The sequence below is a fragment of the Lampetra planeri genome, chromosome 21 (genome assembly GCF_965212315.1).
Source record: "Lampetra planeri chromosome 21, kcLamPlan1.2.h2, whole genome shotgun sequence".
In the NCBI taxonomy this organism is placed as follows: Eukaryota; Metazoa; Chordata; class Hyperoartia; order Petromyzontiformes; family Petromyzontidae; genus Lampetra; species Lampetra planeri.
Window position 1 is genome coordinate 7,751,257 of NC_136127.1, and position 20,794 is coordinate 7,772,050.

General features: G+C 46.5%; 2 protein-coding genes across 5 annotated transcripts in view; one reads left to right on the forward strand and one right to left on the reverse strand.

The window, feature by feature from the left end:
* The window catches only part of LOC144724622 (solute carrier family 40 member 1-like), a 37,861-nt gene extending 18,411 nt beyond the window's left edge, over positions 1-19,450 (reverse strand). Inside the window, exons 1-4 of one of the 4 annotated variants that reach the window (XM_078603900.1) lie at positions 18,633-19,450; positions 10,516-10,603; positions 3,177-3,353; positions 1,078-1,145 (exon numbers count right to left, since the gene is read on the reverse strand). In XM_078603900.1, the coding sequence (XP_078460026.1) occupies positions 1,078-1,145; positions 3,177-3,300 (192 nt within the window). In that variant the 5' untranslated portion in view covers positions 3,301-3,353; positions 10,516-10,603; positions 18,633-19,450. Of the gene's footprint in view, positions 1-1,077; positions 1,146-3,176; positions 7,315-10,515; positions 10,604-12,460; positions 12,874-18,632 lie in introns of those variants that run through there. The other 3 variants (XM_078603901.1, XM_078603902.1, XM_078603903.1) reach the window with 3 other exon arrangements.
* A 272-nt stretch (positions 19,451-19,722) lies between these two features.
* Positions 19,723-20,794, forward strand: part of WDR75 (WD repeat domain 75) — a 31,960-nt gene continuing 30,888 nt past the window's right edge. The window contains exon 1 of the mRNA XM_078603904.1: positions 19,723-19,899. Coding sequence (XP_078460030.1) covers positions 19,796-19,899 — 104 coding nt within the window. The 5' untranslated portion in view covers positions 19,723-19,795. The remainder of the gene's footprint in view (positions 19,900-20,794) is intronic.

Here is a 20,794-nt window from a genome sequence, read left to right on the forward strand (position 1 = left end):
TGTGATCTTTTTGGCAACGAAGTGTGGTGGTAGGTCGTGATAACATCTTGATGTTTGATTCCAAAGAGATGGACCGGCGGTGGTGTGCGGGTCCGTCAAGTGCGCAATGAACCCGGTGACCCGACATGGATTCCCGGCCACGACTAACGTTAATGGGGAGTGATATCTGAACAGGCATTGCGGTGGCGAGATGTTAACCGCCTCGCCTGGTACACAGAAGATCGTGAGTTCAATCCCGACCCTGACGCCCGTATATTTGGAGTCTGCATGTTCTCCCCGTAGTCGCATGGATTTTTCTCCAGGTCCTCCACTTTTTCTTGCCACATTTATAAACGTGCGTTTAGAGTATTCCGCCACTATACATTTTCACATAAGCCACTTTGCTGAGCTATCATTTGTGGCTAGGTCGCTTCTGAAAAAGAGCTATGTAGCTCAGTGGGCCTTACCTGGAAAAATTAAAAATATAAATTTGATTCCAGAGCCACTTCTCTGAGTCCTCAAAATGACGTCTCTCACTTGCTTCTGATCGATACTTGCTTCTATTTCTGTGGCTCGGTGTGTACATTTCGAGGTGGCACCTATCCATGCTTCTTGACGCACCAGCGAGTATGTAAACATGGCGACCAGCGTCCGTGTTGGACGGCGACAACTATTGCTCTGAGCCCAGCAGGAGAAAGTCCACATTCGTATAGCAGGGGCCAGACTATCCATAAGATAACCACCGTGATATTTTTACACATTTATTTAATATGACTTTGATTTAAAATGGGGCTAAATCAAGATATATATGTGAAAGAGATTCAATTAATCTAGAATTGAAGCTTTCGTGACTGCAGAAATGACTATACTCATTGTTTTTTTCGGTAAAGTCACGTATGTAGAAATAAAATGTAACTAAATTAAATTAAAATAAATCACGACGTTTTGAACGCAACAGGTGGAAATGGTGGCATCCCACAAAGTGGCTAACCATTTTATCTGTCCAAGTGAAGTCTGCCCGATCTCTCCGTCAGTATTTGAACTCGCAAACATTTCAGTTGTGTCAAGTGTGTTTTCCACATTCATGAATCGTCTTACCCACGTGGACATGGAGTGGCTGAGGAATATGTAAAACCGGGGAGATTTGACAAATTTCCGAAATGAGGCTGCAAAGAAAAGAAAAAAAAACGAATGAAAAATGTAAAGCATGCGAGTGCTATGACTGGGTTAGCGTGAGAGTTTGCGCGACAAATACATCGTCTTAATCATGTCCATTAGTCACCCTGGAAAGGCCTCGCCACGCATCGAGGTTCTTTTTCTCGAGGGTCCTGCTGCCTTGGATTGTTTGGCCATTTTCACTTACAAGTACAGGGTCTTCTTGGTTCTTTCGGTAAAGTCACGTAGAAGGAAAATAATAAAACATAATAAAATAATTCTCACGACGTTTCGGCCACAACGCAAGCAGCCGTCTTCAGGTGGAGAACAGGTCTGTCGAGAGACCTGTTCTCCACCTGAAGACGGCTGCTTGCCTGTCGAGAGACCTGTTCTCCACCTGAAGACGGCTGCTTGCGTTGTGGCCGAAACGTCGTGAGAATTATTTTATTATGTTTTATTTGTATTATTTTATTATTTTCCTTCTACGTGACTTTACCGAAAGAACCAAGAAGATGAATCCCTGCAGTCACGAAAGCTTTCAATCGAAAAGTAGAGGGTGCTTCAAAAAAACGTATTTGGGACTATCGTTTTTAATGGATAAAGAACGGATAATACACTGTAACATGATAACAAATGTATGTTAATCGCTTCAAAAAGTCAGTCTCCAATTGTTCGCCATCATTGTCAACGCGTGCCTGGAATCTTCTCCAGGTGGTCTCTAGAGCCCGGAGGCACATTTCTTGTAGTATTGTTGCAAATTGTCAGAAGTTGTAAAAAAAAATTTAAGCACCCTCTATTTGGTACACGGGAGTAAACCATAGGACCTGGAGAAAATTCATCAAGCGTGTATGGGTGTTCTCCTCGAATATCCGCATAGACAGATTGACGAATCCATTTACTGTGCCGATATGTCCAGGACACCTGGCCAGCCACTCCTACAACAGCTCGTCTTCCCAAACAGTCTCCCATTCGGGTCCTAACCATAAGAGGGGATAACTCTCAAAGCTCTGCGCATGTGCATTAAATTCACAGACGCAATCTATGTAATTCATCTTTGGAATAAACCTGTTCCTGTACTCCCATCTCCCTGGCCACCGCACTGCGTACAACGCCTGGCAAGCCCAGTTCATGATTCAGAAGTGACCTGGCCACAGGCGTCATGGTGGCGGGGTGAGATGTTAACTACCTCGCCTGGTATGCAGGAGGTTGTGGGTTCGATCTCGACCCTGACACCCGCTGTATATTAGAGTTTGCATCTCTCCCCGTGGTCACGTGGATTTGTCTCTGGGTCCTCCGGTTTTTCCCTCCACATTTAGAATCGACATGCTTATTGAGTCTTTGGTTGCTATAAATTTCCACGTGATAAGCCATTTGTGACCAGGTGACTTCTGGAAAATGTTAAATAGTTTAAAAGTTTTTTTTAATGATCCAATAAAAACTACTGGACATCTGTGAAAAAGAGCTTTATAGCTCATCAAATCCCTCCAGTATCAATACAAAATTCTGATACTAACCAGGCTCAACTCTACTTGGCCTTTGAAATCGCCCGGGATTGGGCACATTCAGGGGTAAACCCCACATCACAAATCCAGTAAACTCTCGATTATCCGGGGTAGTGGAAGGGTGGTTCAGATAAGACATGGATAAAGCAAAGCGTGTAAAGATTAGGCTATGAACACGTACCTAATTGATTACCTATACAGAACGGGGGAGAAGACGGTTGAACGCACGAGTCTGTTTTTGCGGGTTTGTAAAGCAGTCCAGTGACCCGCCGACGCGTTTGCGGTCACGTGGGCAACTAGTCGCTGACTCTCGACGATTGAGGAGCAGCCAGTAATTAAACCAACGCGCGCAAAGACTTTCTTTTTGCGCAAGCACGGTTAATGTCCAATCCAATTTTTTTTTTATCTGCTACCCACGGATATTCGAGAGTGAAAACCGTTCCATACCAAACCAGGCTCATGCCGCCTTTGGCATTCCAGCATTGTGTGGCGAATTGACCAAAAACAATAAAAATGAGCGCCACATCATGAAGTCGATACCGCATCGGTTTTTCTTGGGCGGGGAAGCCTCGGCATCTGCCATCCCATCGCGATCCGGTTCAGCATCTGCCATCCCATCGCGATCCGGTTCTTTGTCGGCATTGGCGGCCTCGGCGTCGTCCATCCTCGCTCGTCCTCGTTGGGTTTTCCGCTTTGGTGGCTCGGCTCACAACACAGCTGTCGTCGCGGTGAATGAACGGGGTAGAACGCATCACTGTGGCGACAGGCGCCGGCGATCGGTAACGCGAGCGCACATCGACTGTAAACAACACCTCGGTTGTGGGTGTTTTTAGGCGAAGGTTCAACAGGCGTGCACACGTAATGCACACACGCCACAGGTGCGCGCTCTCTCTGACCATTTGGTAGTGAAACACTTCAACGATTCATGAAGCTAAAGTGCTTGTATAGACCTTTAATCCATTAAGTATTAACTGTTTTAACTTTTTTTATTTTACCATGTAAGGCCCACTGAGCTATGTAGCTCTTTTTCATAAGCGACCTGGCCACAAATGATAGCTCAACGCAAGTGGCTTATCACGTGAAAATATATAGCAGCCAAATGCTCTAAAAACATGTTGATTCTAATTGTGGTGGGAAAAACCGGATGACCCGGAGAAAAATCTGCACGACCACGGGGAGAACATGCAAACTCCAAAAATACAGGCGTCAAGGTTGGGATCGATCCCATGACCTCCTGCATACCAGGTGAAGTAGTCAACATCACACCACCGTGGCTGGATGAGTGCTTCCCTAGGATGTGCAAGTTGTGTCTGTGTGGTTTGGTGAAGGCAAAGCAGCATATCTGTGTGGGAGTATAAACGTGCAGTACACAATTGCCATTTGATGACCACAACGTGGAAACCCGCCCTGTAGAAAGTGACAGAAGGAAAGAACATACGCGACACAATACAAGTGAGACGGTACAAACGAGCCAAAAAATACATATTTTTGGGTCAAAACATGATGCAGAATCATGGCAATTTATTGAGTCGCACACATACCTAACTATATATTCAGAGTGTATAATTTACCGCGGTGATGTGTAAGATGTTCATACCAGGATCGTTTTCAGCTTGCACTTGCAACCCAAGTGCCGGGTTTACAATGGGGTTATTTTGCACTCAAAATACCTGCACCACAAGCTTCCAAAATAATCACCACACAAATATTTCAGCCGATTTTCATTCGTGGCTTTTGACCAATTTTGGATTGAAACCTGATTTTTTTCTTAAATAAACAAGTGTATGTAGACTGTCTAGAAAGAGCCGCAAAACGCAGGGCATTGCCAAAGTGTTGGTTACCAACACTAAACACAAACAACACGGTAAAGAGGGTAAAGGTGCAGCCTTGCAATTGCTCGCTCACACCACTGCTGGCAGAAGGGCTCTAGAGAGCCCCTCTGGAGAGTAATTGGCCTACTCTTCTACGCTAAAGTGCCAACGTTGAGGTCTGTTAGCCAAGACGAGAGAGGGCTTCAGGAGATGGTTTGTGTAGTTTTGCTACCAGTCTTCTTGAAAGAGGTGGGGGGGGTACCCACATTTTACCCCACCGCACACGACCTGCCGATCAACTGACCGTGGGTATACCCATTAACGCTGCTTGGCGAAACGGAGGCAGAGGGCATGGATTCAAGCAACTTGCACCATTGTTTCAACTGCCGCGTAGGAAGATTGATTCGAGACCAGTGTGCATCCTTTACACCATTCCCTCCACAAAATACACATAAAAAATTTGTAGTTCTAGATTTGAAGTTTTCGTGACTGCAAGGATCCATACTCTTTGGTTTTTTCGGTAAAGTCACGTAGGTAAAAAATAAAATAAATTTAAATGAAAACAAATTCATCACGTAGGTAAAAAATAAAATAAATTAAAATGAAAACAAATTCATTTTAATTTATTTTATTTTTTACCTACGTGGATTTACCGAAAAAACCTAAGGAAATTTGTAGGATGGACATTGTGCGGATCTTCTTTCGCACGGCATGCAGGGGGAAGGGGGCGGTGGAAAGCAACAGTTTTTATAGATGTCATACTCGGCTGTCGCGACCAATATCATCCATAATACAGGTTTTCTTTGGGTTAGATCGCGTAAATATATAAATCTGTCGTTAAACCCGCCACCACCCGATACAGCCAACTAGTAAGGGTTGTCACGTAAACAGAACGTGGCCAATTCGTCACTAATACAGCACACCGGTGTGTTGGAGAGCCATGCCACAGCATTTACAAACGGAGTATGACGTTTCGCCAGTAATTACAACTAGCTTCATCAGGCGACAGCAATATTTGTGGCTTGGCTCTCCAACACACCGGTGTGATGTACTAGTGACGAATTAGCACGTTATGTTTACGTGACAACCCTGACTAATTGGCTGTGTCGGGTGGTTGCGGGTTTAACGACACATTTATATATTTACGCGATCTAACCCCCAAAAAAACCATTATGGATAGATGTCATAGTTGAACATTACGGGGCGCTCAACCAATCCAAGGCGGCAGACTCTACTGATTGCAGCAATACCGCCAGGGTGTGCGTAGGGATGGTGCGATCGTCGGAAATGCGTTGGATGTTTTGGGATTTACCGCAATGGCATTGCGCTTGATAGGCTGGCGGCCCTGCCGCCTTCACCCCGAGGCTGCCCTCGGAGTTATCGGAAGCCCCTGGGGCCCGTTGCGTGGTTGCCGCTGTGCCCTCAACGCTGTTGCCATCTCTCCGCTCTCTACCGTTGTTGATCCGCCTCAAACAACCACAAGCTTTACGAATGTATTCCCTCGACTTTGTGTAAAGCGTCTTGAGGAGCAGTTGCATTTAAGATGCAACTGCTTCTCGCCTGGATTGTTGTGTAATAGTGCACAACAATCCATTGTTGTGCACTATTAACTGCTGTGGTGCTGCACAGCAGAGTCCTATGAGCGTGCACTCCTGCTAAGCTGCATACCCTGTGAGTCGCTCATGTTACGTAGAGGCGTTTCACCATAATTCACCAACGGGGGGGCCCTCTTAACGCGATCGAGTGAACAGAATTACTTTGCGCGCGTAGCAATAAGCGGTTGTACTGCCGCCTCTGCGTAGCATCACGCAAGGCATTTGGATGCTGCTGGATGCTACCCACGCGCCTCAATCTTTGTCCGGCCTGCGTAGGCATCTCACGCGTTTATCACGAACTGTGCTTTACCCCTTATTATATATTGTTCATAATGAAGAAATTTTCCCCTTAACGCGGTGTTCTTCAGGAATGCAGCTACCGCGTTATAAGAGAACAGACCGTATCACGAGGGATAACTAGACGGCACGGTGCTGTCGTTTTGCTATTACGCTGCAGAGAATATTGCACCTCTAGTGGCTACAGGTGGCTACCACGTGAAGCCCACATCACACAATACGGTAACTGTTCTAATTACAAAGCTTAAAAAAAAACATCACACGCGCATGATTCGATGCAGGTGTCACGAGCGTTAAGAATCGACGTTCATCTGGAAATGTCGTGCATGCATCGTTACGCCTTGAGCTATTTTATACGTAACATTTCGAGTCATGAATGAATTCATTTAATTATTATCACGCACAAACGCTACGCAAGCCATTTGCAAGTTATATTCGGTGAGTTCAACAGATTTGTATATATATGCCAGTTTACAAATCTACTGTTCTTACGCACGCACAAATAAACTCAACACATTCGGCAATAGCGCTGTTGGGCATTGAAAGCAAAAGCACAATGGGCAATGTTTCAGGCAATGACCTTTCTTCACGTCAATGCATCTTCTTACACATGCGACATGACGCACAAATTATCACGAGCCCCAACAATCAATCGTCAAACAGACGCGCCCGTGTCCTGACTATTTATGTGGTGAGATAAAAAGTTGTATTGTATTTGTTTATTTTCAAGTAATTTGTTTACCTTTCCTAGACAGTACTTTTTGTATTGTTTGCTGTCGTTAAGCTCTGCAACCTGCCCCTACTGGACATCTGCGAAAGAGCTTTATAGCTCATCGAATTAATCCAGTATAAATACATATTCTGCTTCTGATCCTGGCTCCCATCGGATTCACCCAGTATACATATTCTGCTTCTGATCGGATTCACCCAGTATAAATACATATTCTGCTTATGATCCTGGCTCGCATCGGATTCACCCAGTATAAATACATATTCTGCTTCTGATCGGATTCACCCAGTATAAATACATATTTTGCTTCTGATCCTGGCTCCCATCGGATTCATCCAGTATAAATACATTCTGCTTCTGATCGGATTCACCCAGTATAAATACACATTCTGCTTCTGATCGAATTCACCCAGTATAAATACATATTCTGCTTATGATCCTGGCTCGCATTGAATTCACCCAGTATAAATACATATTCTGCTTCTGATCGGATTCACCCAGTATAAATACATATTCTGCTTCTGATCGGATTCACCCAGTATAAATACACATTCTGCTTCTGATCGGATTCACCCAGTATAAATACACATTCTGCTTCTGATCGGATTCACCCAGTATAAATACATATTCTGCTTCTGATCGGATTCACCCAGTATAAATACACATTCTGCTCCTGATCGGATTCACCCAGTATAAATACATATTCTGCTTCTGATCGAATTCACCCAGTATAAATACATATTCTGCTTCTGATCGAATTCACCCAGTATAAATACATATTCTGCTCCTGATCGAATTCACCCAGTATAAATACACATTCTGCTTCTGATCGAATTCACCCAGTATAAATACATATTCTGCTCCTGATCGAATTCACCCAGTATAAATACATATTCTGCTTCTGATCGAATTCACCCAGTATAAATACACATTCTGCTTCTGATCGAATTCACCCAGTATAAATACATATTCTGCTTCTGATCGGATTCACCCAGTATAAATACACATTCTGCTTCTGATCGGATTCACCCAGTATGAATACACATTCTGCTTCTGATCGAATTCACCCAGTATAAATACATATTCTGCTTCTGATCGGATTCACCCAGTATAAATACATATTCTGCTTCTGATCGGATTCACCCAGTATAAATACATATTCTGCTTCTGATCGGATTCACCCAGTATAAATACATATTCTGCTCCTGATCGGATTCACCCAGTATAAATACATATTCTGCTTCTGATCGGATTCACCCAGTATAAATACATATTCTGCTTCTGATCGGATTCACCCAGTATAAATACATATTCTGCTTCTGATCGGATTCACCCAGTATAAATACACATTCTGCTTCTGATCGGATTCACCCAGTATAAATACATATTCTGCTTCTGATCGGATTCACCCAGTATAAATACATATTCTGCTTCTGATCGGATTCACCCAGTATAAATACATATTCTGCTTCTGATCCTGGCTCGCATCGAATTCACCCAGTATAAATACATATTCTGCTTATGATCGGATTCACCCAGTATAAATACACATTCTGCTTCTGATCGGATTCACCCAGTATAAATACACATTCTGCTCCTGATCGGATTCACCCAGTATAAATACATATTCTGCTTCTGATCGGATTCACCCAGTATAAATACACATTCTGCTTCTGATCGGATTCACCCAGTATAAATACATATTCTGCTTCTGATCGGATTCACCCAGTATAAATACATATTCTGCTTCTGATCGGATTCACCCAGTATAAATACATATTCTGCTTCTGATCCTGGCTCGCATCGAATTCACCCAGTATAAATACATATTCTGCTTATGATCCTGGCTCGCATCGAATTCACCCAGTATAAATACATATTCTGCTTCTGATCCTGGCTCGCATCGGATTCACCCAGTATAAATACATATTCTGCTTATGATCCTGGCTCGCATCGAATTCACCCAGTATAAATACATATTCTGCTTCTGATCGGATTCACCCAGTATAAATACATATTCTGCTTCTGATCGAATTCACCCAGTATAAATACATATTCTGCTTCTGATCGGATTCACCCAGTATAAATACATATTCTGCTTCTGATCGGATTCACCCAGTATAAATACATATTCTGCTTCTGATCGGATTCACCCAGTATAAATACATATTCTGCTTCTGATCGGATTCACCCAGTATAAATACACATTCTGCTCCTGATCGGATTCACCCAGTATAAATACACATTCTGCTCCTGATCGGATTCACCCAGTATAAATACACATTCTGCTCCTGATCGGATTCACCCAGTATAAATACATATTCTGCTTCTGATCGGATTCACCCAGTATAAATACACATTCTGCTCCTGATCGGATTCACCCAGTATAAATACACATTCTGCTCCTGATCGGATTCACCCAGTATAAATACATATTCTGCTCCTGATCGGATTCACCCAGTATAAATACATATTCTGCTCCTGATCGGATTCACCCAGTATAAATACATATTCTGCTCCTGATCGGATTCACCCAGTATAAATACATATTCTGCTTCAGATCGGATTCACCCAGTATAAATACACATTCTGCTCCTGATCGGATTCACCCAGTATAAATACATATTCTGCTCCTGATCGGATTCACCCAGTATAAATACATATTCTGCTCCTGATCGGATTCACCCAGTATAAATACATATTCTGCTCCTGATCGGATTCACCCAGTATAAATACATATTCTGCTTCTGATCGGATTCACCCAGTATAAATACACATTCTGCTTCTGATCGGATTCACCCAGTATAAATACACATTCTGCTCCTGATCGGATTCACCCAGTATAAATACACATTCTGCTTCTGATCGGATTCACCCAGTATAAATACATATTCTGCTCCTGATCGGATTCACCCAGTATAAATACATATTCTGCTTCTGATCGGATTCACCCAGTATAAATACATATTCTGCTCCTGATCGGATTCACCCAGTATGAATACACATTCTGCTTCTGATCGAATTCACCCAGTATAAATACATATTCTGCTTATGATCGGATTCACCCAGTATAAATACATATTCTGCTCCTGATCGGATTCACCCAGTATAAATACATATTCTGCTTCAGATCGGATTCACCCAGTATAAATACACATTCTGCTTCTGATCGGATTCACCCAGTATAAATACATATTCTGCTTCAGATCGGATTCACCCAGTATAAATACACATTCTGCTTCTGATCGGATTCACCCAGTATAAATACACATTCTGCTCCTGATCGGATTCACCCAGTATAAATACATATTCTGCTTCTGACCGGATTCACCCAGTATAAATACATATTCTGCTTATGATCGGATTCACCCAGTATAAATACATATTCTGCTTCTGATCGGATTCACCCAGTATAAATACACATTCTGCTCCTGATCGTGGCTCACCTGACAAGTTTCGTCGTCCTCCTCCTCCTGTCGTTACTGACCAAGCGGTGATTGGCGAGCTCTGTGCGCGTCGTGGCATTTGCGATTCCTGCAGAGCAAGTGAGGTGTGGAGACGCGGGTTGAGGGTGTGGAGGAGGATAAAAAAAAACGCAAAGCATTTAAGTCTCCTCGGCCGCCACCCCTCGTGTTCAGGTGATGATGCCCTGAAGCCGACGGGGAGGGGGTGGGGGTGCTTTCAACCTATGGCAAGCGGCTCACATTTCACTTGCACAGCAGTCAATGGTGCAACCACGGCAGGGCGCTATCCAACATACGCAGTTTTGAGGCCGCACAACGTGAACATTGCGTGTGTTTTGGTTGTTGTTGGTGTGCACTCGTGGGGTGTTGAGGTTGGGCATGGGACGGCACACGAGGGGGTGGTTGGCCAGCACCACGCCCGGCCGCCTTTGTCTCCCCAGTGGCGACGTTTACACACTCATTTGAGGCTGAGTCGACCTAGGGGAAGCCCCAGGACCGGTTCAGACAATCGTCACTGGTGTTGGCCGTGAGCAGGGATCGAACTCGGGTGGCCAGGTTCGCAGCGCAGTGCGCTAACCGCTTCACCACCGCTCCCCACATAGGTGCACCCACACACACAAACAATACACAAACAACAGTTTCAACTAGCGCTGACTGGCGCCGACTGGTGCCAAAGTGCGCATCGGGGTCCCCGACCCTCTTACATTTTCCAAATGTTGCAGTTCGCTTTATTATCGCCTGCAGGTGGGGGAAACAACGCGGTCCAGGCTCCTTTGACGAGTGTAATGGGGAGCGGTGGCGCAGTGGTTAGCGCGATGTACGATTATTCTTTTTTTGACCAGGTAAAACCTACTGAGCTTATAGCAGCTCTCTTTTTCAGAAGCGACCTGGGCCACAAATGATAGCCCGACGAAGTATATTGTCACGTGGTCATTTATTGCAGCAAAATTCTCGAAACGCAAGTGGATTCTAAAGGTGAAGACCGGAGGCCCCGGCGACCCGAGTTCGATTCCCGCTCATGGCGAACACCAGGGACGATGGTCTGAACCGGTCCTGGGCCTCCACTAGGTCGACTCAGCCTCAAATTAGTATCTGGTGCGGTGTGTAAACATCGCCCCTGGGGAGACAAAGGCGGCCGTGCGTGGCGCTGGCCACCCACCCCCTCGTGTGCCGTGCCGGCCTTCACAGGTGGTCGATAACAGCGCTTGTCCCAACAACCTGTTACAAGCTACAGGAGGGGTCGGTGAGTGTCCACTCCGTCTTAAAAAAGTGTACCTGCTGCAGTGTGTGTGTGTAATCCTGAGCACCACCAGTCTGTCTAGGCACATGGTCAACCTCTGACATTGGTGTTCGTTTATATACGTAGTCGAGTAACGCGCGTGAGGTCTTGCAAACAGTGTGCATGCACGTGTGAGCCGCGGACAGTGAGGTCACATCAGGGCGAACAGGAGCTGTGGGAGAAAGCAACGCTAGCGAGCAGAGGTCGCAAACGGGTTTTGATTCCTTACCCGTACCCGTACCCGGCCGCACCAGGGTCGCAAACGGGTACCGGTACCCTACCCGATACCTGGCTACCTGTACCCGGCCGGGTATCGGGTAGGGTACGGGTATCGGGTACCCGATTGCGACCTCTGGGATGAAGCCATGTTGCAGGCGCTGGTGGGTTCATTCTAGGAACTTGAATTGTGAGAAGAGACGAGACGTTGGGAAATGAGTGACAAACGGTGACTCACCAGTGACTCACGGCCTACACGTACCTGTACCCAGCCGCACCAGGGTCGCAAACGGGTACCCGTACCCAGCCGGGTATTGGGTAGGGTACGGGTATCGGGTACCCGATTGCGACCTCTGCTAGCGAGAGAGACAGGGCCAATTAAGATGCAGAGCCGTGATTGGTTGGCTGCAAATGCAGGCGCGGAGTAGGCACCTCGGAGTCTGCAGATTGAGGCGATAGCAGCGGACGCGCCATGTGCGGGAGGAGGACGCCAGCTTAATTCGGGCGTTTAATGAGGAGGATAAACACGGAACGGGTGAGGCAGTGGAGTTAAGTTGGTCGGAGTGAAGAGAAGAGGAGAGACGAGAGAGGTCCGGGGCCCGCGCTCCACACCTCTTCCTCTCCAGCGGTGATGGCTGATCCCCCACTGGAGGCAAGGGCGAGGTTGGAGAGGCGAGGGCAGACAGGCTAGCAGTAGAGAGGCTAGCAGTAGAGGCGAGCAGTAGACAGGCTAGCGGTAGAGAGGCTAGCAGTAGAGAGGCTAGCGGTAGAGAGGCTAGCGGTAGACAGGCTAGCGGTAGAGAGGCTAGCGGTAGAGAGGCTAGCGGTAGAGAGGCTAGCGGTAGAGAGGCTAGCGGTAGAGAGGCTAGCGGTAGAGAGGCTAGCGGTAGAGAGGCTAGCGGTAGAGAGGCTAGCGGTAGAGAGGCTAGCGGTAGAGAGGCTAGCGGTAGAGAGGCTAGCGGTAGAGGCTAGCGGTAGAGAGGCTAGCGGTAGAGAGGCTAGCGGTAGAGAGGCTAGCGGTAGAGAGGCTAGCGGTAGAGAGGCTAGCGGTAGAGAGGCTAGCGGTAGAGAGGCTAGCGGTAGAGAGGCTAGCGGTAGAGAGGCTAGCGGTAGAGAGGCTAGCGGTAGAGAGGCTAGCGGTAGAGAGGCTAGCGGTAGAGAGGCTAGCGGTAGAGAGGCTAGCGGTAGAGAGGCTAGCGGTAGAGAGGCTAGCGGTAGAGAGGCTAGCGGTAGAGAGGCTAGCAGTAGAGAGGCTAGCAGTAGAGAGGCTAGCAGAGGGTATAGTGGAAGGCTAGCAGTGGAGAAGCTAGCAGAGTGTATAGTGAGAGGCGAGCAGTGGAGAAGCTAGGAGAGAGAGAAAGCAGGCAAGCAGTAGAGAGTCTAGGAGAGTGAGAGAGAGAACAGGCTAGGAGTGGAGAGAGCGGAATGAGCGAAGCGGGCGAGTTGCGACGGAGTTACGGGGTGTTGGACGCGAGGAGTTCTGTTCAATAAAAAGTGACAAAGGAGAAAAATAAGTTGTCCGCGTGAAATAAAAACACTACATATATGCAACGCCCAGTAGTGCATCGATGAAATGCTCGATTTTTAACAATGCCAATGAAAAGATGATCAAAAATCATTGGATAACAGGGCATTTTTCAACAGAGTTGCACAGTATCGCCGTTTACGTTAAATTGCAAGTTTGTGTGTTCACGCAGAACAACTGCATGGCACATTTCACAATTAACCGCTTGTTTACTTCACGAAGTATGAAATAGCAAATGCATTACACCACCATACGCAAACAACAGTATTATTGCACATGGCAGTGTTTTTAAATGAACGAAAATACCCTGTGAATGAATGACATTCATGGAAATAAATCTAAACAAGGAAATAATCATAACTACAATCCTGGTATGCGAGTTCAAATTACAATAAGACGTTTTCATTTCAACTCGGCATATTAATTAAATGCCCATGAAATGAATTGCGCATTAACACATTCCTGCGGAGGGAGCTGGTAGGAACGTTGGGTTGCTCGGTCAATGGCCAGGGTCAACGGCGGCGTGGTGTATTCCGCAAATATGCCCGACTGTGAGGGCGGGCACAAGCCGGCGTGAGTAGGTTAAACGTTGAGTTTTATAAGGGCACCACGGGGTGACCAGCCCCTCCCCACCCAGCCCCACCCAGCCCCTCCCCACCCAGCCCCACCCTCCCCACCCAGCCCCACCCAGCCCCTCCCCACCCTCCCCACCCAGCCCCACCCTCCCCACCCAGCCCCACCCAGCCCCACCCTCCCCACCCAGCCCCTCCCCACCCTCCCCACCCAGCCCCTCCCCACCCTCCCCACCCAGCCCCACCCTCCCCACCCAGCCTCTCCCCACCCTCCCCATCCAGCCCCTCCCCACCCTCCCCACCCAGCCCCTCCCCACCCTGCCCCTCCCCACCCAGCCCCACCCTCCACACCCAGCCCCACCCTCCCCACCCATCCCCTCCCTGCACGATGGACGGACACAATAATCCCCTGTGGGCTGGTGGAACCAGTGGGTTCCTACCAGTATAACGCAACTATCCGAAATGTAACACTCCAATCACGCTAGTTAATCTCTCGAGTAATTCTGATTTGAGTAATTATCCCCGTAGCAAACTGTAAATGACTTAGAGACCGGGAGGGCAGGCTCAGCATGCGAAGGTGGCGAGTTCAAATCCTGGTTGGACGTTCACTCGGCCCATCATTACTTTCTGGGCGTTATTAAAATGAGTAGTTACCACTGGTTACCCGATGGATATTACTCGCACCTGCCATAGGAATGTGGAATTTCCACGAGTAACTCATGGCTGTAAATGGCACAAGAGCACAGCACCAATACAAGTTGCCCAAGTTACACGAGACCATGATTATGAACTAACAGTGTAAAACATCAAAAGGTTCAACAACCAGAACAACTCATCGAAAAGCCTAAGTAGTAGTAGGAGAAACATTCCAATTCATCCTTCCCTGCTGCCTAAAATTATGTCTTTGCATTATTTAGTTTACAATGAAATACAGTATTATCGGACAGATCTTTGTTTGAACCACAGGTCTGGAATTAGTTGTCTCAAATATGCCCACTCACCCCGATATTAATAGAAGACGGTGATGCAATGTTTTAGGTTTTAACATCATAACAAGTTTTGAATGCACCTCCGAGCTACTTTACATGTTGCAAACATACAATAGCGATGGCTTTACCTTGATTTAGCCAAGTGTAAAGCCCTCTGCAACGAAGCGTGGCGATGGTTGCCTGGGTAACGATACCCACAGGGTTATTATTAGCGTTCCACAATTAAGCCGTAGCATATGACTCAATTGCCCAGGAATATCCTCGATCTCGTGAGCTAAGCAGGCTTCTGAGCCACCTCATTGGTGAGCAAAGGACAGTTCCGGCCAAATCAACTCTTGTATCGTAACCAAGCTTCCCTATCTAATTCAAATATGGGTCTCTCTCCCTGCAAGCTGCTTGGTGCTCCACGATGGCGAGATGTTAACTACCTCGCCGGGTATGCAGGAGGTCGTGGTTTCGATACCGACCCCGTGACGCCTGCTGTATATTTGGAGTTTGCGTGTTCTCCCCGTGGTGGTGGTGGTGTGGATTTTTCTCCGGGTCATCCAGGTTTTTCATTCCAAATACCACATTTAGAAGAATCAACATCACGCGTTGAAGAGTATTTGGCTGCTATACATTTCCACGCGACGATAAGCCACTTCGTTGAGCTATCATTTGTGGGTAGTCAGGTCGTTTCTGAAAAAGCGCCATATAACACAGTGGACCTTAGCTGGTAATTAAAACTACTTATTTAAAAAACACGCTTTAATGAAATGTACCGTACTAGTAATGGCAGAACTCCACGACTCCATCAAGTGGCCCCGAAGCTTGCCAGAACGTAAGGGGCCGTGGTGATTTACAGCCAACGTCAGTTGAGCGTGGACAATTAGACCCAAGGCTTGACATAACATATAAAAAAGATGATTTAAAATTATTATTTTTAAATGATAGAATATAGTATTGTCATCAGTATGACATAAATATACCAAGTTTGCAGTCGATACCACATTGAGAAGTGGGTTAAACTTGCGTTACAATATTTGAGGATATGACGACAACAACAACAGACAGTGAGTTAATAGAAAGCGTGTAAAAATATTGTTTACAAATCTATTTTTTTTATGATAGAATATAGTATCGTCATCAGTATGACATAAGTATACCAAGTTTTCGGTTGATACCACATTGGGAAGTGGGTTAAAATTGAGTTACAAGATTTGAGGATACGACAACAACAGACAGAGTGAGTTAAATTTTGATTTAAAGCTTTCGTGACTGCGGGGATTTATATTCTTGGTTCTTTCGGTAAAGTCACGTAGAAGGGAAATAATAAAAATATAAAAGAATAAAAATTATCACGACGTTTCGATTGCAACACAAGCAATCATCATCAGGTGTGAAATCCACAGCAAGAAAATTTGAAAAAGTGGCAGAAATTTTGAAAAAAGTGGCGCCACTTTTTTCTGTGGATTTCACACCTGATGACGATTGCTTGTGTTGCAGTCGAAACGTCGTGAGAATTCTTATTGTTTCATATTTTGATTATTTTATTATTTCCCTTCTACGTGACTTTATCGAAAGAACCAAGAATATAGAGTGAGTTAAATAAAAGCGTGTAAAAATACAAAAAAGTTCACACAGTCCACATTGTACCAATATCCCCGTGTCGGCCTTCACCGGGTTCAACTAGCCAACAACAGCAGCAACTTGCCCCGAACAGTCTGCTGCTGAAGGCGTCATGGGCCAATCTTTGTCTTTCTCTTCTTGGTTCTTTCGGTAAAGTCACGTAGAAGGAAAATAATAAAATAATAAAATAAAACATAATAAAATAATTCTCACGCCTTTTCGGCCACAACGCAAGCAGCCGTCTTCAGGTGGAGAACAGGTCTGTCAGACTCTGCCTTCTCGACAGACCTGTTCTCCACCTGAAGACGGCTGCTTGCGTTGTGGCCGAAACGTCGTGAGAATTATTTTATTATTTTTATTATTTTATTATTTTCCTTCTACGTGACTTTACCGAAAGAACCAAGAAGTCACGAAAGCTTTAAATCGAAACTTTGTCTTTGTGTTATGACCTTGAAAAGGGGCACTAGCAGGACAATCATTAAGAAGGGTCAGAGTGGCAGGATATATGTCTTAAACATTTTCACGAAAGCTTTAAATCGAAACTTTGTCTTTGTGTTATGACCTTGAAAAGGGGCACTAGCAGGACAATCATTAAGAAGGGTCAGAGTGGCAGGATATATGTCTTAAACATTTTCCTTGTGTATGTGGCATTTGCCAGCGTGATCTGTGGCACCAACATGATCACAAAGTGCAAGAACACTTTTCAAGTACTGTACAACAATGAATTCAACATAATTAATCCGAGCAAAAATAAATCATTGTTCACAGTGGTAAGCCAGTAACAAAGAGGAACACGCAGAGGTATTTTTATGATCAACGTGAAGAAATCTCAAAATCTGGTTTATTTTGTAGCATTATCCTTAACGCAATGCAACAAACCAAACGCCCCCGATGGCACATCGATTAATTATCATCGATTTAGCAGCACGTATCGACATTAGTAATTTAAAAGGAAGAAATAAAACGGGCAGTGTAAAAAAAAAAGTTGAACTCGTGATAATTATGAAATAAAAGGTGAAATGTACGATTTGTCGCGGAGACTCGAGGGTTGTTCGATTGTGCAAATCGATCCCTAGGATCAAAGGGATTAAACAAATGAAGAGACGGGGAAGATGATCGCGTGTATTGGAGAAGACAGCGCAAGGTCTGGGGACACTGCAGGAAATGTTGAGAATCGGAACTCGTGGACACGTCGCTTGATATGGTCGTGGCAGCAGTCGAGGAATGAATAACGTGAGTGGAAGAGCAGTCGGGGAATGAATAACGTGAGTGACAGATCAGTCGGGGAATGAATAACGTGAGTGGGAGAGCAGTCGGGGAATGAATAACAACGTGAGTGGCACAGCAGTCGAGGAATGAATAACGTCGTGAGTGGGAGAGCAGTCGGGGAATGAATAACGTGAGTGACACAGCAGTCGAGGAATGAATAACGTCGTGAGTGGCAGAGCAGTCGGGGAATGAATAACGTGAGTGGAACAGCAGTCGAGGAATGAATAACGTGAGTGGCACAGCAGTGGAGGAATGAATAACGTGAGTGACAGAGCAGTCGAAGAATGAATAACGTGAGTGGCACAGCAGTCGGGGAATGAATAACAACGTGAGTGAGAGCAGTCGGGGAATGAATAACGTGAGTGGAACAGCAGTCGGGGAATGAATAACGTGAGTGGCACAGCAGTGGAGGAATGAATAACAACGTGAGCTGCAGAGCAGTCGGGGAATTAATAACGTGAATGACAGAGCAGTCGGGGAATGAATAAAAACGTGAGTGACAGAGCAGTCGAGGAATGAATAACGTGAGTGACAGAGCAGTCGAGGAATGAATAACGGGAGTGGCAGAGCAGTCGAGGAATGAAACGCGTTCCTAGGGGAGATATATTCCAAGCGAGTTAAGAGGGAGCGATGGGGATCACCTGGTGTGCAGCAGCGTGGTGGTGGCGCCGTGACGGCTTGTTGGTTGGTTGGCGGTGGAGGTCTTAATCCAGCAGTGGATTGAACACGGCGAATGACGGTGGTGAAACACACAAATCAAACTCAAGCGTGATCCGTGACAGAAACCCGCGGCAGCACGTGTCGATGACACAGGCCCCGTGCCAATCCCGGATACAACGCGGGATTAGAAACCCGCGGATGTCTTTAGAAATCCGCGGAAGTCTTTAGAAATCCGCGGCAGCACGTGTCGATGACATAGGGCCGGTGCCAATCCCGGATACAACACGGGATTAGAAACCCGCGGAAGTTTTTAGAAATCCGCGGCAGCACGTGTCGATGACATAGGCCCGGTGCCAATCCCGGATACAACGCGGGATTAGAAACCCGCGGAAGTCTTTAGAAATCCGCGGCAGCACACAGCACGTGTAGACACAGGTCCGGTGACAATCCCGGAAACACGGGATTAGAAATCCGCGGAAGTTCTCAGAAATCCGCGGCAGCACGTGTCGATGACACAGGACCCGTGCCAACACCAGATGCAACGCGGGATTAGAAACCCGCAGAATATTCCGCGTGCCATCGCACACACGAGTGGCGGCGACAAGCCGCGTTGCTTTATCGCCCGCATGCCCGTTCCAAAATTGGACGCGAACAATGGCCAAAATCGCCGCGACGTTGCTCAACGAACGCTACGCTCTTGACAAACTCAACGCAGCGTCTTCACGCGCGTGACACCACCACCACCAACAACAACCTCGCAGTGTTAACGCTTCCAAACAACAACGTGACCGAGCCGCAAGACGCCGCTTGATTGGTGAAGTGAAGCCAATTTCTGTGACGCCATCAGCTCAACATATAATGGCGGCCATCTTACATGGGGGGTGGTGTTGTCTACAACGTTGTGGCGGGGCGGGGGAGGGGGCGAGGGATCGTTTCGTGTCGATGACGTCATCCAGCGTTATTTAATACCCCTCCCCCTTGGTAAGATGGCGGCGCGCTGCACACGTTACTGACCACGTGTCGGCAGCGTGGTGGTGGTGGGGGGGTAGTGAGAGACACGTGGTGGTGGGTGGTGGTGCTGGGTGGGGAGTTCCATTTGCCGGGAGCGAGCGAGCGAGGCAGCAGGGTTAGAGAAACGGAGGCCATGGGGGTGATGAGCGTGGACGAGGAGCCGAGTGGAGTTCGCGTGGCGAGAAGCGGCGGCAGCAGGCTCGTCTTCAGGAGGCCCGTCTTCACGAACGACGGAAAGTGAGCGCCGTTGCAAAATTAACGATAATGGTTTTATTGTTTTACTTGTCTGTGTGTTTTAAGTTTGCAGGGGATCCGGTTGAGCGGCGAGGCTTTTGAGAACACGTGCGCCCTGCGTGATATAGCTCGTTGCAGTGTCTGTGCCGTGGCGGGTTTACTCACGTTGAGATTAAACTTCGTCAGATTAATACTAATAATATAATTGGAAGTCAGGGGCGATCCGGTGCCATGTGAACCCATTATCGTCGTAAGCTATCCGCTACTTCTGCATGAAGGCCTACCAATAATTTAGTATGTCTACCGCTGAACGAAGGCCTACTCGGCGTTATTTTGAGCTGTGGTCTAGCACGGTAACCAATCCAGCATTAATTCTTCCCGTCATTTGTATTATACGTTATGGTCACTCCACTGATGAATTAAGGACTCTGTTAATATTAGTATCTTAAGCTACCGTCTATCCAATTGCCACTCCCTGGGTGAAGGCCTCACCATTTTTGATCAGAAGCTGTAATTATCCATTTCTGGATGAATGCCTCTCAGTATATATATATTTGTTTAATCATAAGCTATGGTCTACCGATGCATTAAGGCCCTCTTCATCATAAGATGGGTTATTCACTGCTGGCTGAAGGCCTTTCCGTCGGAAACCAGTCTACTGTTGATGAAGGCCGCTACACGGTGCGGGTTTTTTTTAAATCATCAATTGACACACGAGTAGATGAAATCTTAATAAAAAATCACGAGCCATTGGGAGCCATCCATTTAGTAGGTTACGTAAAAATCTGTCAACTTGACGTCTCCCTCCCTGTACCCCCCTTCCTATACCCCCCCCCCCTGTACCCCCCTCCCTGTCCCTCCCTCCCTGTACCCCCCCCCCCCCGTACTCCCCCCCCCC